Genomic DNA, 23,270 nt, shown 5'->3' with positions numbered 1-23,270 from the left:
AACAAAAAATGTGTTATGTTATATTCCAGAACTCAGCCTGAGAGTTACAGTCTGCTGTGTGTTCTGTGTTATACTCATTTGACACATGTTGGGGTTGCGATTGTGAAAGTTGCCCACTTACAATTTTCATTGGCATTATCACAGCTAGTTGTTTTAAAAGCAACCCTTGAGCTTCCTCCTGCTCGACTTGTTGTTGCAAAGTATTCTGAAGCTGATCAATAAAGTTAGTATTAAAGTTAGTGACTCTCTAGGACCCTGCAAGACTGAGGCAAGACTCCGGTATCCTGACTGCCGTAATAGCCATCTCATTCAGTTGTAAATAGTTGTCCCTGGGATACGTTGCCTGAGTCACGGAATTGGCACAATTATTTTCTCCAGCCAACTGCTCCTAGTTAACAGCAATTCTCCGATTAAGGTTTCCAATCAAGGCTACTACACATAGCTCATAAAAATCAGATAACCATATCATATACTGCGTCAGAGTAGGTATAACTCTTAGGGTTAAGTCTTAACACTAAGTCTTAAGGTTAGGTCTTATGGTTAAGTCTTAAGGCTAAGTCTTAGGGATAAGTCTTAGGTTTAAGTCTTAGGGTTAAGTCTTAAGGTTAAGTCTCAGGGTTAAGTGTTAAGGGTTAGGTCTTTGGGTTAGGTGTTTGGGTTAGGCCTTTGGGTTCAGTCTTAGGGTTAAGTCTTAATGTTAAGTCTTAAGGTTAAGTCTTAGGGTTAAGTCTTAGGGTTTAGTCTCGATGAGGGTCCCCTGTGGAGAGTTGGCCAAGTCACAACAACCACACCAATACGGCTACATGCCGTGCTCACCTCATTAAACAAACAGGTCATATTTATAACTTAAACCGACTGCTCACATGACTTTACACACAGGTGATTGGATAAGAGTCTCTGGCCATGCGGGTGTTTGTGCCACTGATTAGTGAGCATGCTGAAGGCGCCTGATCGGAGTGTGCCGATGAGAGTGTGCTGATTTCACAGTTCCCAGGACTTGCTCTGCACCTGGCTTCTTGTTCGTGCATAGCCTGTTTTCTTTCTCACTTTGCTTGTTCCAAGGACAATTTAAAGTTGCTCTGCAGCTTCAACTAACAGGCCTGGGTTGTCCAACCCAGACAATGGTAACATATGTCCTCGGTCCTTTAAAAATTCCCCTATAGAGAGCGGAGGAGTTAAGATTGGAGCAGAGAAGATAAGATTTGCACGGAGGAGATACGTTTGGAGTGGAAGAGATGAGATTTGCACAGAGGAGATGAGTTTGGAGCGGAGGAGACCAGGGGAGTTGAGATTAGAGTGGAGGAGATGAGATTTGCGTGGAGGAGATGAGTTTGGAGTGAAGGAGAGCGGAGGAGATGAGATTTGCATGGGGAGATGAGACTGGAGCACAGGAGTTGAGATTTCAACGGAGGAGAGTGGAGGAGATGAGATTTGCTTGGAGGAGATGAGTTTGGAGCAGAGAAGAGCGACAGAGATGAGATTTGAATGGAGGAGATGAGATTTGTGCAGAGGAGATGAGTTTGGAGCAGAGGAGAGTGGAGGAGACGAGACATGTGGAGGAGATGAGTTTGCAGAGGAGAAGAGCAAAGGAGATGAGATTTGAGTGGAGGAGATGAGATTGGAGTGGAGGAGAGCAGAGGAGGTGAGATTTGCATGGAGGAGATGAGTTTGGAGTGGAAGAGATGAGATTTGCTTGGAGGAGATGAGAACGGAGCTAAGGAGAGCAGAGGAGATAATATTTGCACAGAGAAGATGAGTTTGGAGCGAAGGAGAGCGGAGGAGATGAGATTTGAGTGGAGCAGAGGAGATTGGAGAGAAGGAGAGTGGAGGAAATGAGATTTGAGCAAAACAAATGAGATTGTAGCAGAGGAGAGCAGAGGAGATGAGATTGGAGCTAAGGAGAGTGGAGGAAATGAGTTTGCATTGGAAGATATGAGATTGGCACACAGGAGATGAGTTTGGAGTGGAACAGATGAGATTTGCGTGGAAGAGATGAGGTTGCAGGTATAGGAGAGTGGAAGAGATAATATTTGCTCGGAGATGAGTTTGGAGTGGAGGAGAGTGAAGGAGATGAGATTTTCATGGAGGAGATGAGTTTTGAGCGGAGGAGAGTGGAGGAGATGAGATTTGAGTGGAGGAGATGAGTTTGGAGAGGAGGAGAGCAGAGATGAGATTTGCACAGAGGAGATGAGTTTAGAGTGGAGGAGAGTGGAGGAGATGAGATTTTCATGGAGGAGATGATTTTGGAGCAGAGGAGAGCGGACCAGAAGAGATTTGAGTGGAGGAGATGAGATTGGAGCGGAGGAGATGAGATTGGAGCAGTGGAGAACAGAGATGAGATTTGAGTGGAGGAGATGAGATTGGAGCAGAGGAGAGCGGAGGAGATGAGATTTACGCGGAGGAGATGAGTTTGGATCGTAGGAGACGAGATTTGCATGGAGGAGATGAGTTTGGAGCGGTGGAGAGCAGAGGAGATGAGATTTGCACAGAGGAGATGAGATTGGAGCGGAGAAGAGCGGAGGATAGCAGATGAGGGCAGTGGAGAGTGGAGGAGAGCAGAGGAGATCAGAGGAGAGTGTAGGAGATGGGATTGGAGCTAAGAAGAGTGGAGGAAATGAGTTTGCATTGGAAGAGATGAGATTGGCACACAGGAGATGAGTTTGGAGCATAGGAGAGTGGAGGAGATGAGATTGGCACACAGGAGATTAGTTTGGAGTGGAAGAGATGAGATTTGCGTGGAGGAGATGTGTTTGCAGTTATAGGAGAGTGGAAGAGATAATATTTGCTTGGAGATGAGTTTGGAGTGGAGGAGAGTGAAGGAGGTGAGATTTTCATGGAGGAGATGAGTTTTGAGCGGAGGAGAGTGGAGGAGATGAGATTGGAGCAGAGGAGAGCGGACCAGATGAGATTCGAGTGGAGGAGATGAGATTTGAGCGGAGGAGATGAGATTGGAGCAGTGGAGAGCATAGGAGACGAGCTTTTCATGGAGGAGATGAGTTTGGAGCAGAGGAGAGCGGACCAGATGAGATTTGAGTGGAGGAGATGAGATTGGAGTGGTGGAGAGCGGAGGAGATGAGATTTGCACAGAGGAGATGAGATTGGAGCGGAGAAGAGCGGAGGACAGCAGATGAGGGCAGTGGAGAGTGGAGGAGAGTGGAGGAGATGAGTTTGGATTGGAGGAGATGAGATTTGCGTGGAGGAAATGAGTTTGGAGCGGTGGAGAGCAGAGGAGATGAGATTTGAATGGAGGAGATGAGATTGGAGCGGAGGAGAGCGGAGGAGAGCAGATGAGGGTGGTGGAGAGTGAAGGAGAGTGGAGGAGAGCGGAAGAGATGAGATTGGAGCGGAGGAGAGCAGAGGAGATGAGACTGGAGTGGAGGAGAGCAGAGGAGAGCAAAGAGAGTGGAGGAGATGGGATTGGAGTGGAGGAGAGCAGAAGAGATGAGACTGGAGCTTAGGAGTGTTGGTGCAGAAGGCTCGGACACAACCTATACAACCAATGTGATCAAGTTAGTGCCATTTTATTCAAGGGATACACAGCAATATATACTGTACAGGTGCTATTAATAGATCCACACCAATTTATACCCCCAGCTAAATATACACAGGCTATGCATGCTTTGTTATTTAAAAAGTGATAGGTTAAAACTACTCGTTCACATGCTTCCACTTCCCCTATGACTGGTCCCGGTGTGGTGCCCACACGCTGCTCCCCCCTTGTGCAAGCATCCCGGTTTTTCCTCATCTTTCTGTCCTATTCTCTTATCTCTCTGTGAATACACAGTTTCTTTATCTCCCTTGGCCTTGCATACGTCCTTCATAACACCTGCAGCTTGTTAGGGCTGCAGCCTGTTATTACAACCAAGTTATTCGGTCTGGATTGCTCATAATATGCCCGTTTTCTTCCAGCCACTCCACAATTCCCCCTTTTTGTTTTTGAGCAATCCAGACCCCATTCTTGGACATCCGTTTAATTAACCCATTCATTATGCATTGCAAACATTGAAACAAACAAGGTAGTAACAATATCAAAATCAAGAACACTATTAACACTACCAATGCTCCTTTAACTGCAATCTGCAACCATCCCCTTAGCCTGAGGCTACTGAGCCAGTCAGAAAAAGGATCATGTCCTTCAGTAACATGCTGTTGCAAGCTCAGGCAAAAATCTGTTACCCCAGCTGTATTTGCCCATGTTACTCAAATATTTGTTCTAGGTAAAATGTCAAAAATCCCCTCCCTACCTGGTAGAAAACAAATCAACATAACTATGCTCCACGTTTGAGGTGTTGCCATCATTTTACCTCCTTTTTCCAACTGCTCCAATGCACCTGCAAGCTTCGAGGAATGTTTAGTCTAATTCTACAAATCCTGTCAACTATCTTATTATTCTGATTAATACACTGCAAAGCTAAGCATCGTAGAGGCCTGAAACTAATTTCTGCTAAAAACCCTTCACCCAAGTTCCTTAATTAAGCTTAAAACCTCAAGAAAACTACTGTTATTCTCTAAGTATTCACACTTGTCTTTCTATATTAACAGCAGATTGCCAATATGCTAACAAACCTACAAGGTCAGACAACCCGCTCACTTCAGAACAAAACACAACCCGATCATTACATGAGTGACATTTAAACACACTATCCCGATCACATGCACGTGCGACTCTCCAAGTCTTCTTGTCACACCATGTGCAATGTATTAAAACCCAAGGTTGACAGTTCAGACCATGCTCTCTACAAGCTGTGTCGTTCTTCTTGATCTGTTCTGAGCTGAGCAGCTGCGCTCACATGGGGTCAAGGCCAAGTTCAGTCGATGCTGGTGTCATCGAAGTGCCTCAGGATGTAAGGCTACCGTCGATATTGACCCATGCCCTGTAAAACATAAAAAATTAAACCTGATCCTCTACTTCAACCTGATCCTCTACTTCATTATTCTTAAGGTCTCCTTTCCAGGGCCGCACCCAGCTACTCGGAATCTATCTAACACTGGTATCTGTAACAACACAAGCATATCCTCGCCCCATCATTTTTAGTTCCGCAGGTCCCTTCCATTCTCCTATAGCGACATCTGTGTATTGAACAAAAACACTATTTCCACACTGGTTTACCCCAGATCTCAAACCCAAACTATGTATTATTACTGGCGGTTCCTTTCTATCACCTGTAAACCGTAAATAGTTCAATACTTATATCGCTTTTGCAAGACACTCTGCTGGACCCAGTACCTCTCCCCCTTTTCGTTTTTGCAAAAGCTCTTTCAGTGTTTGATGCACTCGTTCCACAATGGCCTGTCCCGTGGGGGAGTGCGGTATGCCTGTGACATGACGTATACCCCAAAGCTGACAAAAATGAGTAAAGTTCCGAGAAGTGTAGGCCAGGCCATTATCAGTTTTTATTTGTGCAGACACTCCAAAATGGCAGCATGCATATGTTTAATTACATGCCATGCTGTTTCACCAGCTTGCACCGTTGCCCAGAGTGCTAGGGAAAAAGTATCAATTGAAACATGCACATATTTAAGCCCACCAAATTCTGGGATATGAGTTACATCCATCTGCCAAAGCTGTAGGGGTCAAAGTCCCCCCCCAAAGTTCACCCCCAAATCAAGGCCAAGTCCTGCCTTCTGACAATCAGGGCAGGACTGTACAATTTCTCTAGCATCAGCCACAGGAATGTGAAATTGCCTGGCCAACACTTCTGCTGATTGGTGAAAATATTCCTGTAATAATCTAGCTTGTTCAAAGGTTTTAACAACAGGACCTGTCCAGGCTGGAGTGATAAGCTGATCAGCTCGAGTGTTACCTAATGCGAGACCTCCGCATTTCTGATGACTGCAAATATGCACAATAAAATATTCATCCCGACGTTGGTTCAAAAGCATTAACAATTGCAACAACAGAGTATACAATACAGGATTTCACACAGGTTTCACCATACAATGTTCCAAACACTGTACCGTACCCACAACATATAATGAGTCTGATACTACATTAACAGGTTCTTGAAACCGGTGTCGAAATGCCCAAATAACAGCTCGGAGTTCTAAAGTCTGTAAAGAGTCTCCAGTCACCCCAGGGAGTAGTTTATGTTCCCAAGTTTCTCCTACTTTCCAGGTGACTGCAGCTCTCTGAGATTTTCGTCCAGCATCAGTAAAAAAACAGTTATCCCTTTTACAGGAACCTCCGATCGCAAAGGCAAATGTTCAATGCGCTGATGAGATATCAATGGCAAAAGTCTGTCCGAAGGGTAACTGTTAGTAAGAGTTCCCAAAAAATCAGCAGCTGCTAATTGAAATTCGGTTGAAGCAGACAACAGCCAGTTCAAATACAGTTGAGACACAGGTACATATATAACTGTCGGTTTAAGGTCTGAGATATCTACAATTCGCTGCCTGCCTTTGATCATAAGCTGTGAAAACAATTCTGGGCATGTAACCACTGTCTTTCTGGGCTGGAAAGGGAGAAAAACCCATTCCAAAATTCGTAAATGCAGTCTCCCTTCTCCCATCTGGATAATAACCCCTAATGGGTGTTCTCGCTCACCTCCTGAGTTAATTATCATAAAGGAAAGAGCTTGGTCATCTAGTTGTCTGTGAGCATCAGTTGTCACTATCTTATTGGTGATCACCTGCAAAGCCTGTTGCTGATCTACATTCAATTGACGGCGCTCCTGAGCCTGTGCAGATGTTCCCAGGAGCGGCATCAATGGTTTCAGATCATCGTTCGTAATTCCACAGATATTACGAACCCACTGGATATCTCCCATTAATTTTTGCACATCAGACAATGTTTCTATTGCTGTGTTAATTTTCAGTTTCTGAGGTCGAATCATTCCATTTGTAATGATCCAACCCAGGTACAACCACGGCCCTTTCTTTTGAATTTTCTCTGGGGCTATCTTCAACCCCCTTTTTCCAAGACTATGCGTGAGCTGACATAAAATCGTCTCAGAACCCAGTTGTTTTCCTACAACCAAAATATCATCCATGTAATGATAAATAAGTAAATGAGGATACTGCTTACGAATAGGTTCTAAAGCCCAGACAACAAACAATTGACACATCATAGGTGAGTTTTTCATTCCCTGCGGCAGCACCACCCAGTGATATCTTTTCACTGGCTCTGCTTTATTTATCGATGGCACTGTAAAAGCAAACCTTTCAGTGTCCTGTGGATGTAAAGGAATTGTAAAGAAACAGTCTTTCAAATCAATACTCACCAAATCCCAATCCTCTGGTAACATAACTGGAGAGGGTAGCCCAGGTTGTAAGGCGCCCATATCACACATAACAGCATTGATTGCTCGTGAGTCATGTAACAGACACCTTTTCCTAGATTTCTTTGGGATTGTAAAACTGAGGTGTTCCATGGACTAGTTGAAGGCACGATGTGTCCAGCATCTAATTGTTCCTGCACCAAATTATTAACAATCTGCAGCTGGTCTTGCTTTAGCAGCCACTGATCAATCCAAATTGGATCATCAGTTTTCCGGCTGATTTTTAGAATCAGCTGCTCAACAGTGGCCACCCCTAAAAAGGCGAAGTAAGGAGCCGAGCTCCCACCTGACTGAGCAGATCTCTTCCAATTAGTGCCACAGGCAGATGTATTACATAGGGACATGTAGTTACTACCCTACCATCAGAAAACAAATGCAATTATGTCTCTACTGATAAAGGTAGCTTGAGTCCCACCAACCCCTACAATGCTGGTAGCCGCTGGTATTAGAGGCCACTGCCTAGGCCACTTAAAAAAAGGTACAATCGTTACATCAGCTCCAGTGTCTATAACCGTCTGCAATTTGCACACTTGTCCACTTGGGTGTCTCAGTTCCGTTTGTTCCTCTAGTTTTCCCCGACTGACGTCCATGGCTAGCAAAACATCGGGCTGACCGGTGGATCCAAAACCTTCTACATCCCTTTTCTTTTGTTCTGCGTTAGGCACTTTTGCTTCAAAACGAATTAATTGAGCAATTTTTGATCCCTCCTTAATAGTTATAGGGGGAGTTAGTTTGTAAACCATTATTTTAATCCATCCCTCAAAATCAGCATCAGTAAGTCCTGGGACTACAAAAATACCTTTCCTAGATACTGAAGAACATCTGATTAATAAGGTGCTTAAACCATGTCCCAAAGGTCCCACAAGATTTGAATCAATCAATTGAACTGTGGTGTCGCTAAAAGTAATAGCTACTGCTGTTGCCAGGTCCACTCCGGCGCTTCTGGAGGTGGTGGCGGAGCAGCGGTCCAAGCACCCTGGACTTGTGTCGTAGCGCGAGGGCGAGACGCGCTCTGTGTCTTGTTTCCCTTTTCCTGACAATCACTGGTGTTATGATTATCTTTCCGACACTGCACACACCATTTCTTTTGCTGTGTGCCTGGAACATGACATTGTGATTTAATATGTCCCATCCTGCCACAATTAAAACGTCTTCTATCTTGCTTCCTGTTAATTATTTTTTCCTTGCACAAGTGGCTTCACTGCAGCTCCTACCGCGGCAGCCATAAAGGCAGTTTTTTCCTGATCAATCGTTCTTTCTGCCACCTCCAACAGCTGGGCAGCTGATGACCCACGCGGCAGGAGGCTTAAAGCTTTCTTAGCATTATCATAAGTAAGCATATCAAGAAACTTTACTTTCATATCCTCATTCAGATCAGGATTACTCATGAGAGCGGCATGCAGTCTGTCTATAAATTTTGGATAAGATTCTGTAGGTCCCTGGTTTATCCCCGTAAATGCTGGCGCTATTTTGTCATCATGGAGGGCAAAAATCATTTTCAGAGCTAGTTCCTGCATTAATCGTAACACCTCGGGTCAGAATCCCACTTGCCACTTCAGGGTTAGCAAAGGGGCCGGCGCCTATCGGCATTTGGGCATTCACTCCGGACAGCGGATCCCCTTGCTGACGAGGCGTGGCCACGGCAGTGTCACAGGCTGCTTGCCAGCGTTGAAAAAACTGTATCTGCTGAGAAGCCGTTACCAAAGCTTGTGCAACCATATGCACATCATACGGAGTTAATAAATCTGCCGTGAAAATATGCTGAATTATTGAGTTAGTATATGGAGATTTTAACCCATATTGTGTTACTGCTAATTTCGCTTCTTTAATTACCTTCCAATCTAAGGGTTCCCACTCGTTACCCTGTGGTGTTACTATCACAGGAAATGCCATCGGCCCAAATTGCCCAAATTGCCCCTCTATGATTGCATCCCAAATGACTGCCCGCCATCGATGTGTTGGATTACAATTAACCCCCACGCCTCCCATCGGAACCAGCGGTGGTAACGGTCCTGCCGTTAATGTCTCCTCAGAGCTGCCCTCCCCCCCTCCCCCCTGTAAAAAAGGATTAGTAAAAAAGGGAGATAGTGGCAGTGCTGTAGGAGCAGGCTGCGCCGATTCTCGCACCCCCATCTCAAGTTGCTCCAATTTTTCATGAGATCTTGCAGCTGCACATTCTCCAAACCACAGCAACATTCTGCAGATGCCGATTGGAGTGACGGAGGCGTGGATGGAGGCAGAGGTGGATAGAAGCTGTCCTCTGTCGAGACGTTATACGTACGTTCCAGGGATTGCTCTCTTGAACTTGGACCGGGAGATTCAAGTGGTTGAGGATTCGTGTCCTTTGGCTCTTGGCCTTTTAGCCGCACTACTGCTACACGTGATGTATCCCTGTCCCTTCTTTTGGCTTTTGGGAACAAGGATCCCGAGAATGTCATAGCAGTAGCAGAGTCTTTTGCTCTAGCGCCTTCAACTTCTGCTGACAGGGCAGCAAAAGCAGATGCGGTGGTTTGTCGTTCTGCTTTCGTCTCTTTCAGAGTCTCTAGGATCAGCCTCCACACTGTGGAGAGCTTCCCACTGTCTTTAGAGCCTGAACTAATGTCCTCCCACAGTGCTGCGCCAATCTTTTCCCAAGTGTCTAGTTCAAAGGCTGCACCCACTGAGGGGATCAGTCCTCACTGCCAAGCCCATGACAGCAACCTCTTCAGGCTTCCCTCATCATAAGATAACCCTCTCTTAGAGAGGATATGTTGGAGGAGCTTCACCACTGCTGCTTCCTCTTTGCTCAGCATGGACCCCATCTGCTCCCTGACCGCTCACCTGATCAGGGCGAGATTCCAACGGTTGTGCGCACGTGCCTTCCCAGGCACAGGGGCAGCGCCTGCTACACTGGCTTCTTATGCCCCCTCTGAGCCACCTCTTTGCTCCTGGAAGCATGAACGAGAGGGTCCCTGTTCAGGCACCACTTGTTGGCACAGAAGGCTCAGACACAACTTATACAACCAATGTGATCAAGTTAGTGCCACTTTATTAAAAGATTTACAGCAATTTATACTCTCAGCAAACGATACACACGCTACATAGGCTTTGTTATTTAAAAAGTGATAGGTTAAAACTACCGGTTCACACACTTCCACCTCCCTTATGACTGGTCCCGGTGTGGTGCCCACACGCTGCTCCCCCCTTGTGCAAGCATCCCGGTTTTTCCTCATCTTTCTGTCCTATTCTCTTATCTCTCTGTGAATACACAGTTTCTTTATCTCCCTTGGCCTTGCATACGTCCTTCATAACACCTGCAGCTTGTTAGGGCTGCAGCCTGTTATTACAACCAAGTTATTCGGTCTGGATTGCTCATAATATGCCCGTTTTCTTCCAGCCACTCCACAAGCCGCCATCGCTGTCGCAGAAGAGGAGTCCGAGGTCACTCAGCCAGAGCTGGTCTAGGCGTTAGTTGACTGAATTCTAATCAGTATCTGTAGGTATCTAAAACATTTAAGAAGCACAGATGGATCGGCGGTCAAACCTCTACTATTTCTTATGCTTCACGCGTGGATGGGATGCACAGATTTTCGTATCAGCTTCCTGTACGCATTTTAAACAGTGCGTGCATGCGAAACCCATTGCTTACCCGCCATTCGGCGCCTGGCGTCAGGCACGGGATCTCTCAGCCTCAAGGCATAACCTTGAGAGGCGTTCCTGCTCAAGGGGGCTGCTGGCCCCCCCACACCCCTGTGGGTCCCCCACGCAGCGGCCGGGGATCAGCCGTGGAGCAGGGAGGGAATGGTGCTGGGGGAGCAGCAGCACTGGTGCTGCTCAGGGTGGGAGCGGGCGCTGTACCCGGCCGCTTTCCTGGGGTCCTGCACGGCTGTGATGAGGTTTGGGACTTTCACTTCTGCTCAGCAGTGAGGCTGGGGGCCTATCTGCAGGCTGCCTCCTCCAGTGCCTCCAGCTGCTGCACTGCCCCTGTGATCCCACCCGGTTTGGCTCTGAACCTCAAAGTGCAGGACCCAGCACTGGGCCGTGTTGGACCTCAAACAATTGGCCTCGGCCCATCGATCCAGCCTGCCCAGAGCCCTCTGCGGAGCCTTCGTACCTTCAAGCAGATCAACACTCTCCCCCAGCTTGGTGTCATCAGCAAACTGACTGAGGGAGCACTCCATCGCCTCGGCCAGGGTGTTGATCAATATTAAACAGAACCGGCCCCAGCAGGAAGCCCTGGGGAGCAGCCGGTGTGCCCGGCCGCCAGCGGGATGTGACTCCATTCCCCACCACGCTTTGGGCTCAGCCAGCCAGCCAGCTTTTAACCCAGAGTAGAGCACGCCTGTGCAAGCCATGAGCTTTGGCTCACAGCTTTGGCCCTTCTGATTTCCCACCTGCATAATTTCACAGCATCTTTGTGGTCCTCCCGAGTGTCCTGCCCTTCTTCCCAAGGTCAGAAACTCTCCTCTGTTTTCCCTGACTTTCAGCCAAAGCTCTCTGTACAGCCAGGCCAGTCCTCTTCCCCGCCAGCTTGTCTTTTGGCCCATGGGGATGGCCTGTTCCTGCGGAGCAGGAGCCCGATGGAGGTGACGAGGAGATGCCCCACGGGGCCACACAGAAGCAGCTCCACGGGCCTGGCCAGCACCATCCCCGTGGAGCCAGGCACAAGCAGCCTGGCAGAGCCCACATCACCGGGCACCCGTGGGCCGGGCACGTGGCCAGGCAGCCCCAGGGCGCGGCTGGGCAGGACGGTGCCCGGGGGAGAGCTGTGGCACCTGCTGGGCTTTTGTGCCGTAGCGAGTTCGGTGAGCGGTGCGCAGCGCCAATTCACACTCCGAGTCGAGGTATTTCTATCCCTGCGTTCTAGTTTGTGCAAAGCAGGGCACTGGGCGGTAACCCACAAACGCCCAGCTCCCCGGCTGTCGGAACTTTATGCTGTTTATACAGTTTGGCAAACCAAGACATCAGCCTTCACTGGTGACAAGTTACATATTTCTCTCAGTATTTATGACTCGTTTTCCTATTTGCTAACCAAGTCTCTCAGTTTTTATGTTAACTAGTCCGCATGCTCAGCCTCTGCTTCTCTTTGGGCCAGGGGCGTCTCTTGAGTCAGTGGTCAGTGAGTCGGTGGTTGCCATCTCCCCGGGTCGCCATTACCTTTCCCCTAGTTAGCGCTTAGTTTTGCTGAGCTCATTTCTTGTGGTAAGCTTCCAGCCAGCTCATTCATTGCATGGTGCTACTTTCTTCTTTCTTTAAGTTCTTTCTTTAAACAAACGACTTGCTGGTGCTTTACAAAGCGCTTACCAGGGCGTACCAAAATGCCTGTAACTGAACCTAACTGTTCAGGTACCAACCATGTACTTGATTTTATTCAGCGCTCGATATCCCAGACACGTCGTGGGGCTGGGAGCTGCTCTCACCTCCTCACCCAGCTGCTGGGGGTCCTGCAGGGCTGAGGGAAGAAGTCAAAGCACTGGAGGAGCGTGGCGAGAGCCCGGGCGGAGGAGCAGAGCAGCGAGCAACCCCGGCACTGAGCACCCCACAAACGGGTGACACCCCACAGCAGCCCTGATGTGGGGCTTTGAGCTGCTGGCCACCGTAAGGGATGTGGCCCAACTGACTGTGCTGTGAGCCAGGGCCACGCTGCGAGAGAAGGTTCCAGAGGCAGCAACAGGCAGTCACGGGGAGGTGGGGTCTGGTGTCCCTTCCCTTGACTGACGGGTGTCTCCAGCACGCCTGGAGCTGGGGAGAGAGGCGGTTCCGGAAGCCCAGGGGCTGGGGCCAGTAAGTAGGAGCAGGTACAAGCCTCTGAAGTGCTCTCTGCACCGAATACCCCCATTGGCAGGTCTGACGCTGGGTGCAGGACTGGTGATCTCCCTCCCTCCCTCTCTCTCTCAGGGTGTTGCCAGGGCTCACAGTACAGTCACATGGGCCTCACAAAGACTCATCAGAAGATCTGCAGCTGTTAATCCTCCTCAATACAAAAAGCAGATGATTTAGTTACAGTAGCGGCCAACCAGAGCCAATTATTTGCATGTTGATCTCACAGAAATGTATCCAGGGCACCTTGTAGTACAAGAGTAGAAAGCCCAACAACCATCCTGTGATAAGGGAGGGAAACAGGACTGCAGTCTCCTTCCAGTGATACGCATGCCATTGCTCCAGCTCCTTCAGCTAATACCACAGAATCACACAATCAGGGGATGGTTTGGGCTGGAAGGGACCTTCAAGACCAGCCAGTCCCACCCCCGCCAGGGGCAGGGCCCCCTCCCCCCAGCCCAGGCTGCTCCCAGCCCCGTCCAGCCTGGCCTTGAGCCCTGCCAGGGATGGGGCACCCACAGCTGCTCTGGGCAGCCTGGGCCAGCGCCTCGCCGCCCTCACGGGGAAGGGTTTCTTCCTCACGTCCAACCTAAATCTCCCCTCTCTCAGCTTCAAGCCATTCCCCCCTGTCCCACCGCTCCCTGCCCTTGCCCAAAGCCCCTCCCCAGCTTTCCTGTCGGCCCCTCCAGGCACTGGGAGCTGCTCTAAGGTCTCCCCGGAGCCTTCTCCTCCCCAGGCTGCACAGCCCCAGCTCTCCCAGCCTGTCCCCACAGCAGAGGGGCTCCAGCCCTCTGACCAGCTCCGTGGCCTCCGACGGGCCCGCTCCAACAGGTCCGTGTCCTTCTGATGTGGGGGGCTCTAGAGCTGGGCGCAGCGCTCCAGGTGGGATCTCAGCAATGTGGAGTAGAGGGGGACAATCACCTCCCTGGGCCTGCTGGCTGTGTGGCTTTTGATGAAGCCCAAGATTCAGACTGCATCGCTCCAGATTTCATAACCTGATGTGGGGTGATCAGCTGCACTGATTGAAGAGCTACGGCTTGCACTTTGTCAGATTGAACTTCAGGTTGCTCTTTGGTTCGCAACACCAATAACACCGTTTTGATGCTGCCTCCTCTAGATAACGCACGGGTATTTGTTTAAGATACCTGAAATACTAGAACTCAAGAATCCGATAGCAACAGAGGATGTAAAAGAAGAGGAGAAGTTGGGGTGCAGAACCATACCGCGTTCTCTGTGGTTATTATAGGAATCCTCACATCTAGACTGATATCACGGTCGCAGTCCCACCACACAATCTGTTGGTGCAAACGATTTGATTTCCCCTGTGGTTAGTATTCTGGGAGAGATACCATCTGAAACAATTTCAATCCTCACCATGTTTTGTACTGGAGGTGTTGTAATATGATCATAGAGTGTTTGATTATGAATAATCCATCTGTTTAAAAAAACCCTCTGCTTTAGTAAGATGTGAACTTCAACGCAGCAAAGTTTTAGTACCAAGTAGCTTTTTGAGTTGTTGTTTTTATTATTACTATTGTTGACTTTTCTTCCTCCTATTTTATTTTATTTTAATTAATAAATTGTTCTTATCTCAGACCTGAGGTTTTACATTCCTTGCCAATTTTCCTCCCCATTCTTCTCGGGGCACTGGGGAGGGAGCAGTCGACTGCATGGTACTTATTACTGGCTGAGGTAAAACTGCAACAGCTCGTATACAGCGATATAACAAAAGGGTGTTTCTTCCTTTGATAAAGTGGGGCAGGGGTCCCACAGAGCCCCCAGCCCTGTGCCAGCACTGCTCACAGGGGTCTCAGCAGGGACCTGAGGCAGAAGCAGGTCCAGGCAGCTGCAGGAGCATGCCCAGCCCCATCTGGCCCTCAGTCCGGCGGGGGTGGGCTCAGCCAAACTTGGGGACAAAGTGCAGGGGCTTCAGGGTAACCCCAGGCATTGGGGGGGAAGCTGCTTGTCACCAGTCCCCGATCCCTATGAGGCTGGGTGGGGGCAGAACCGAGGTGTCTCCTGGCTCCTTTATAGACAGCCTCACCCAGGTGGGTTTTAAACTCTTGTCTCCAGCCCAGAGTTTCATTTCTTTCTCACATTTGCTCCAGCTCCAAGTGACCTGGAAACGGGTGACACCCTGCAGAAGGCCTGGCCTGGGGCTCTGGGCTGCTGGCCACTCACACCATCTCCTCTCTTGGCAGCTTCTCCCCAGGCACATGGAGCAGCAGAGAAGCCCACCCCAACCGTGGAGATGGGGTAAGCGCAGGGGACACCCACAGGTCCTGCCCCAGACCCTCAGCCCATGCCCTGCCCCTGCCCACGCTGGGCAGCGCTGCCTGCCGGCCCAGGAGGGTGTGCTGCCCGTGAGTCCTGCCGGAGGGGCCGGGTGCAGCGGGGGTCTCTTCCCTCTCCCCCTCTGCAGGGCAAGCCTGGAAGCGTCAAGCGTGGAGCACTGCTTCCCAGAGACCGTGCCGCACTCCCTGTGCTGGAGAAGCCCGTCTTCACTGAACTCCCCCTGCTCCTTCCCAGAGCCCTGGCCGGGCGCAACAGGCTGCAGGGACCTGTGTGCCCCCACGCCGAGTCCTGCAAGGCCATCAAGGGGCTGTCAGGAGAGCCAGGGCAGCCGTCAGCCTGGACACTCCCCTGGAGCTGCCAGCAAGGCCTAAGCAAGTGTGGGTTCCCGGGGGCAGTGGGGACAGGACACAGAGCAGGGAGCACCCGTCCCCGCAGGCCACGCTGGCTTCCACACCTTCCCTGGGCTCCAGCCACTCCTTCCTCGAGCCCTGGCCCGGTGCCGCCAGCAGCACTGACTTGCACAGGATCTTCCCTGTCCCCCAAGGATGCTGAGGGTCCAGCGGGTGAGGTGGGGGTGCCCCTTGGCCTGGAGCCCCCACTGGAGCTGCCAGCACAGCCAGAGGAAGAGTGGGTCCCCAAGGACAGAGGGGACAGGGACAGGGCGCAGAGCCCCATAGCTGTGGAGACAACCCCTGGCAGCCCCCCAGTCATGAGCGTGGCCATGAGGGAGCTCTTCCTCAAGACCAACAGCTTTGTCCAAGCCACGCACACAATGAGCAATCAGCTGCAGGCAGTGCTGCAAGCAAAGGTGGCCCAGTGGCGAGGGGGTGCAAGGGCTGGCAGGGCCACCGGTCATTTGAGCCCCGCCTGGGTGCTCTTCATCCCCCAAGTGAGGAAGGAGGTCCAGGTCCTGCTGGGGCTGCTGGGGACCAGAGTGTGGCCTAAGGGCCTTGGAGTGGAGGTGCCAGGGGTGGGGACAGACATGGACAAGGTTGCGGAGGGGGACAAGGACAAACATAAGGAGACAGGACCAGGCAGAAGCAGCCCTGTGCAAGCAGGCAGGAGGAGCCCGATGGAGGTAAACAAGAGGAGCCCCGTGGAGCCAGGCAGAAGCAGCACCAGTGGCCAGGACATCACCTCCGTGGGCAGGAGCACCATGGCAGACCCCAGGACCCAGCACCAGGTGCAGGGCACGTGGCCAGGTGGCCCTAGAGCTGTGCTGGGCAGGACGACGCCTGCGGGAGGGCTACACCTGGCTGCGTGGCTTCCTAGAGGACCGGTGGAGACGCCACTAGTGGCCCCGCTGCATCCGCTTCTGCAAGCCCCTGTGGTGGCAGCGCTGGTTGCAGTAGAGGAGCACGATCCCCTGCCAGTGAGCAGCTGGGGGAGTGCAGGGCTGGGAACTGCCTGGGAAGCTCCCCCCCCCTCTGAAATGTTAAAAAAGAAATGTTTTCCCTATCCCTGGTGCTGTGACTTTTCCATCCATCTATCTCCACAGGTGGGAGTGTGACACCCTTGGTGCCCAACCCCAGTGGGGACGGGCTGGCACTGGGCACTGCTGGCACCCACAAAATGGGGGGTGGTCGTGTCTGGCACCCCAGTGGTTGCGCTGCCTTCGGAGGACCAGGCTGGGCTGGAGAAAGGGGATGCCAGGAACCTCATCGGGTGCAACAAGTGCCGAGTCCTGCCCCTGGGGAGGAACAAGCCCCGGCACCAGCACAGGCTGCGGACGCCCGGCTGGAAAGCAGCTTGGCAGAGAGGGGCCTGGTGGGCACCTAGTTGACCATGGCCAAGGGTGGTCAAGGGTGTCCAGGGCTGCATGAGGAGGAGCACGGGCAGCAGGTCAAGGGAGGGGCTCCTCCACGGAGAGACCTGGGGCTGTTCAGCCTGGAGAAGAGAGAGCTCAGGGGGATCTCACCCATGTACATTAATACCCGCAGGCAGGTGCTAAGAGGATGGAGCCAGGCTCTTCCCATTTATACCCAGTGCAGGACCCGAGGCCATGGTCACTTGCTGGAACACAGGAGGTTCCCTCTGACCATTTGGAAAGACTTTTCTCTGTGAGGGTCCCAAGCCCTGGCAGATGTTGCCCAGGGAGTTGGTGGAGTGTCCATCCTTTTAGATGCTCAGAACCATCTGGACATGGTCCTGGGCCACCAGCTCAGCGTGGGGTTCGATCAGATGGTGCCCAGAGCTTTCTCCAGCCTCAGCAGTCTAGTTCTGTCTCTGCCTCAACACTGAGTCAATGCCTCCCTCCCCAGGCAGAGCTCCTGCCAGGCCCCACACTCCTTCCCACAGGGAACACTACACGTTTATCATTTAAGGCACCGAGGGTCAGATCCCTCCATCCTTCTGAGGTGACATTCTTGCCTCAGCCAGCACCGAGAGGAGATGGGCAGCGACTTCCCCGCACCCTCATTTGAGTGGTGTCACGGCGGTCTCACACCTCTTTGTTGCACATGGCATGCACACCCCCAGCCCATGCCAGCTGGTGCCAGTGCCGGTGTTGCACCCCTCCCCAGGGCAGTGAGGTCCTAGGACCCCCCTAGAACCCAGGCAGGAAAGAGAGGATTCATGCTTCATGGTTTATTTCCAGTTTGTGGGATTTCTTGGGTGCAGGGTGCAGTGAGGGCACATGGGTGCATGCCCTGGAACAGCTGTCCACGGGACTGGGGCCCCTCAAGCCTGCAGCTCAGGGTGGCCCTCGCCTGGGCTAGGGTCCCTCTGTTGGGCTTCTCTCCTCCAGCGCTGGTGGAGCTCCCACTGTGAAGCTCCATGGGGGTCCAATGGGTGCTTGGGATAAGCCACCCTCATGGGGCACCCATGGTCACCTCTGTCCTTGGGGGGCATTGTGGGCAGGGGGTGTATGGGGGCAGTTGGTCTGTGAGACCATCAGGCAGCTTTGCACAAGACTAGCACACTCATGAGGAAGACCATGAAGAAGAAGACCCACATGAAGAAGCGGTCCATCACCTTGGCCACCTTCTTCCACTCGCCGGTCAGGTGCTGGGTGGCTCGGTGGCGTCGGAAGCAGCCAGCGATGTAGCTGACGTTCCTCAGCAGGCCATCATGGTGGCACAGGCAGCAGTCCCTGGGGCAGCCCCCTGCCTCGGCACCTGCCTCCCCCTCCCCAGGGCTCTTTCCCAGACCCCCAGCTTCCCCACTGCCTGCCCGCCCACCCAGGACCCGCCGGGAGCTCTTGCAGCTCTCGCCCACCTCATAGACGCAGCAGAGCCGGGCCATGTGGTGGAGGATAAGCCACCTGGCCCAAGGGGGCACAGATCGGGCCCCTGGGCCACAGTGGTGGATGTTCATGATGAAGATGGTCAGCGCAGTGGAGGCCGTGATCATGGTCATGGTGGCAATGTAGTACTTCCCTGTGTGGACAATGGGCGGTGACGCTGTGGCGGAAGGGTTAGAGACCTGCACCCCCACCCCTGTGTCACAGCACTCCAGTTTGGGTGCTGTGCATTCACCCCAGCGCAGACACCCTGGTCCCATGGGAGGGTCCTGGGTGCTGCTGAGGCTCACCGATGAGTGGGACACTCTCCGAGGGTGGCATGCTCTCTGCCACCAGCAGCTGAAAGACAGTGAGGGCCAGCAGCACTGTCACCCCCAGCGAGACCTTCTCCCCTGAGTCGGCAGGCAGGTAGAAGCCAAGGGGTGCCAGAAAGGAGACCATGATGCAGGGCAGGAGCAGGTTGAAGATGTAGAAGGAGGCACGGCGGCGGAGGAGCAATGTGTAGGTGACATCGGGGTAGGGCTCGGAGCAGCAGCCATAGGTGATCACGTTCCTTGTGGCTGGCATGCCCAGCACCTCCCACTCCACATTCTCCACAAAGTCTGTCAGGTCCCCGGTGTCTAGACGGTTGCGGAGGTCGATCTGGTTCCCATTGTAGGTCCAGGAGCCAAAGGTGAGGCGGCACCGCTGCCCATCAAAGGGGAAGTAGGAGACATCCACCTTGCAGGAGCTCTTGGTGATGGCGGGTGAGTCCCACATGATGTGCCCATCAGAGCGCAGGACCACATTGGTCTCCATTGAGCCACCAAAGCGGTCATCAGCACTGGGGGAGGGACGTCCATAGGGCCAGGATAGCCCCGAGCCCCATATGGGGTGAGGGTCTGCAGGGCCAGGGCCAAACACCTCCACCCAATACCATGTCCCCTCTCCGTACCACCCTGCCCCGCAAAGAGGTGGCTCAGTGCCCCTGGCCACCCCCATGCTGACACGTCCCAACCAGCAGGCTGCTGCCAGGCACACCTGGCTGTTGCCAGACCCCCCTGCACCTGCTGCCCCCCCAGTCACCCATTTGGTATGACCATATCCCTACATCACCCACCCACCTCCCTGCTCCCACCCCACGTGCAGCCACACAGCCCCAAGGCAGGCAATACCCTGTGCAGCCTGCCCCAGCCCCAGCCTGAGCCCCCTCCACTTGGGGGGGGGGGGGGGGGGGCGGGCAGGGGGCGAGCATAACCCACTTGTTGTAAAGGATGATGTCTGGCCGCCAGACATAGCTGCTGGGGATGCGGATGCTGTCGATGCCGTCATAGGTGTCCTTGTCCCAGGTAAGGTGGGCATCCAGCCAGGCCTGGCGGACCCACAGGTAGGAGGTGAGGACCTGGTTCCTCTCGTCCTGCCAAGGAAAGAGGGTGGGCATGGGGAGAGACCCCGGTGTTGCCTGGCCCCCCTATCTTGGACCCCCACCCGATCGCCTCTGTAAGGGTCCCAAGGGATTGAGCTGGCTTTGAGGGGGTTGTGATGGTTTTGGGGGTATGGAGGGATGTGAGCTGGTTTCAAGTGGTCTGACCTCATGGGGGTGTGGGGGTGTGGCTGGGGGGGGGGGTTGTCGGGGGGTGTCTGTCTTCTGTCTGTCTGTCTATGCTGGTGTTGCATGGTCAGCTGTGTTCAGGTGATCTGAGCTGTTGGGTGAAGCTGGGCTGGTTTTGGGGGGTATGGGCTGGTTTCAGGGGATGAACATCGGCTCTGGGTCGAGCAGGACCCGCTGGGGGAGAGCAGAGCTTGGCTAAGCAGTAACCAGGAGCCAAAAAACCAACAGCCTCGTTCGGGCTGGGCTGGGCTGGGCTGGGCTGGGCTGGGCTGGGCTGGACTGGGCTGGACTGGGCTGCCGGGGCTGGTGCCACACCTGGCCACTCACCATGTCGATGATCTGGGAGAGCGTGACCTGGAGGGTGACGTTGAGCGCCCGGTCTGTGTCCTCCACGGGGCGCAGGGCGCTGGAGTAGTTGGCAAAGAGGTCGTGGAGCAGCTTGTAGGCGAACCTGCCCTGCGCCCCCCGGCAGCCTGCGGGCACCCAGACTGCGGCTGGAGGAGCCGTGGCGCAAGCCCCAGGGGTGCAGCAGGACCCCCCCGAGGGATGCCCGGGACCCAGGCACGGGGACGCACTGGCAACCGAGCGGAGGGGGCGGGGGGAGCATGCCAGGGCCCCTGTCCCTCCTCGCCACCAGCCTGAGCCCTCCATCCTACCGACACTGTCCCCCTCCCAGAGATGCCCGATGTGCAGCGCTGCTGCTGCTTGCAGGGGCTGGCAGACCCTCTTCCCACGCCCAGGGCTGGGGGTGGGGTGTGGGGGTGCCAGCACCCCCTGCCATCCCCTCTGCTGCTTACCCTGGGCCAGGAGGCAGCCAGCGAGGCAGAGGGCTAGCAGCGGGCGAGCTCCAGGCTCCATCCCGCCGCACTCCCGCCCTGCGCAGGTCCCGGGGGACACGGGCCGGGGGGGGGGGGGGGGGGGGGGGCGGGGGCGCGCTGCCTGTAAGTGCTGGGGTGACGTCAGGACTGGGACGGGGGGGGCACAGCCTCCCTTGGGACCGACAGTCTCAGTGCAGCAAGCTCTGTGGCAGAGGGTAATGGAAAGCGACCCTGAGGGTGCCCAGCTGGGACGTGGCAGGGGGTCTGGGAGGGGGTCTGGGTGCCGGGCAGTGACATGCTGCCTGTCAGCTGCCCCAGCCCAGGGAAAGCTTTGCCCACCGGCACCCTGAACCGTCACTGCCACAAAACCCTCCTGGCTACACCAGTGGGCAGCCCCTTCTCTGCCTGCGCCAGGCAGCTCAGGGACAGGACCGTGGTGACAAGGACCATGCAGCAGTGAGCTGGAGCAGGCATGGACAAGGTGACTCTTTGCCATGTTGTCTGGAGCTTCTGTCTGCCCAGAGCTGGCAGCAGCTTCACTCTTGGTTGGCAGCTTCATGCACTGGAAACCAGCAGCCTGAGGGACCTCTGGCCCGGGGGGCTGCAGGGAGAGGGCACCACTGCCCACAGTCCTGGCCCAGAGCAAGCTGGAAAAGGAAAGCCTGGGGCTGACCGGGACACACTGGGGCACTGAAGCCCACTGAGGCCAGGGCACTGGGAAGAGCCAAGGGCAGATGCTGCAGACCCCTGGGTGGAGGAACTACCATGCACAGCAAGGGACATCCCACTCCCCAGTAAAAGAGCAAGGAAAGGGAAGGGGATGATTATTCCCATCTGGTGAGAACAAAATTCCAGGAGGTTAAGGGACATGACCCAGGAGACAAAGTAGCAAGTGGCAGAGAGGTCCCTGCCACAGGGGTGCCGGAGCAGCTCCCTAGCTCCAGCCATGGGGGGAGGCCACTGCCTCCTGTTCCCCCAGCACCTCCCTGGCACCTTTCCCATGCTGATCCCTGGCAGCAGATGCCAAGCAGTGCACCGATCAGTTTTAAGGCTGGAGGTTTTGTTTCCAGATGGTGAATTATTCATCCCCAGGCCGAAGTCCTGGGCACTCTGTTCCTCCGCCCCGGGCAGCAGCTGGGCTTGCAGAGATGCAATTATGCTAATGGAACGACGCAAAGCCAGAGTGACCTGGCTCTCCGCACAGCACAGCCCAGTGTCAAGTTTACATGTGGTGATGCTGGCACAGCAGGACAGTCCCCTTGCATGGGCAAGAAGACATAAATCACCACTGCTTTTACAGCTTTTCATGCCAGAGAGCTGGCACTGGGGAGTGGGTCCCGCCCAGCCCCCCATTCAGAAGAGAAGAGACTGCCAGGCACCCAGCAACACCCAGCCTTGGGAAGCAGAGGTCTGGATTGTGCCCAATCAAGGATATTTATTCAGGGTTTATTTCACACTTTTACCAGCACACGCCAGTTTTTAGCCTGAACAAACCTTGTGTTGCATGGGAAAAGCACTTCCCTCCCTTTGCCATGATGATGTAATCTGGTCCATCCCTCACCTCTTTCCAGAAAATCCCCTTCCAAGAAAGGCTGTTCCCCCACCCGTCTCCTTCAGGATCCCTTCTACTTCACCTCTCCACGGCTCCCAGGACATGCTCTGTCACCGCACCAGGTGAGGCTCACCACCCCATAGCTCCGTTTGAGAAACTTCTTTCACACTTGGCCTACCCTGCTCCTCAAGACAGGGGTGACTTTTTCTTCCACAGCTCTGAATGAACCTTCTCCATCACCACAACCTTCTAACACTATCAAAGTGATCTTGCAGCTCCTTCAGCCCTCATGGGGCCACCCTGCCTGGTCCCAGGTATGCAGGATGCCCAGTCTAAGTGCTCCCCAGCCGCACCCCTCTGCACCAAGCCAAGTCTTCCTTACTCTGACCCTTCCCACTGCTCCCAGACATCTGTGGCTGCTGGAGGCCAGTCTTAACCACAAAGATAAAGATGAAGACAACACCCAGTACCTTCTCAACGTCCCTTGTGCTGCATCCCTGTCCTCGTTCCACACTGAGCCACCTTTTCCCTTATCCATCGGTGCCAATGCACCTGTAAACACCTTCCCTGCTGCTCCTCACATCCAACAGATTCAGTTCCAGGGGAATTCAGCTTTCCCAACACCATCCCTGCACCGGTCACACAAGCTGTGCCACCACCTGAGCCAGCCCAAGCCAGGTATGACAAGCCAAGGGAC

General features: G+C 53.4%; 1 protein-coding gene and 1 long non-coding RNA gene across 3 annotated transcripts; both read right to left on the bottom strand.

Annotated features, from left to right (window-relative positions):
- Positions 1-3,505: 3,505 nt before the first annotated feature.
- LOC308058728 lies at positions 3,506-16,849 on the bottom strand. Its single transcript, XR_013925936.1, has 2 exons — positions 10,906-16,849; positions 3,506-10,760 (listed from the first exon to the last, which is right to left on the bottom strand). It is a non-coding gene; the product is annotated as an uncharacterized lncRNA (long non-coding RNA).
- A 20-nt stretch (positions 16,850-16,869) lies between these two features.
- Positions 16,870-23,235, bottom strand: CHRNA10 (cholinergic receptor nicotinic alpha 10 subunit). 2 transcript variants are annotated; one of them, XM_080374914.1, is made up of 5 exons: positions 21,001-21,043; positions 20,531-20,557; positions 19,854-20,008; positions 18,903-19,435; positions 16,870-18,748 (listed from the first exon to the last, which is right to left on the bottom strand). In XM_080374914.1, the coding sequence occupies exons 2-5, from the start codon at positions 20,531-20,533 to the stop codon at positions 18,264-18,266; spliced, it is 1,176 nt and encodes a 391-aa protein (XP_080231040.1). In that variant the 5' UTR covers positions 20,534-20,557; positions 21,001-21,043; the 3' UTR covers positions 16,870-18,263. The 2 variants fall into 2 exon arrangements, with proteins under 2 accessions (XP_080231040.1, XP_080231039.1); XM_080374913.1 differs by having other exon boundaries at positions 20,531-23,235.
- Between the last annotated feature and the right edge of the window lie 35 nt (positions 23,236-23,270).

Source organism: Falco punctatus, assembly GCF_963210335.1.
Source record: "Falco punctatus genome assembly, chromosome: 2".
Lineage (NCBI taxonomy): Eukaryota > Metazoa > Chordata > Aves > Falconiformes > Falconidae > Falco > Falco punctatus.
The sequence above is the reverse complement of the archived record's forward strand: the minus strand, read 5'-3'. Positions and strand labels throughout refer to the sequence as shown.

Bases quoted from the DNA above. Each gene is read 5' to 3' on its own strand.
- CHRNA10 (XM_080374913.1), bottom strand. From the start codon at position 21,580: ATGAAGCTGCCAACCAAGAGTGAAGCTGCTGCCAGCTCTGGGCAGACA. The intron at 19,436-19,853 runs GTGGGTTATGCT...TCCCTCCCCCAG, and splicing joins GACATCATCCTTTACAACAA to TGCTGATGACCGCTTTGGTG. The intron at 18,749-18,902 runs GTGAGCCTCAGC...TTGTCCACACAG, and splicing joins GGAGAGTGTCCCACTCATCG to GGAAGTACTACATTGCCACC.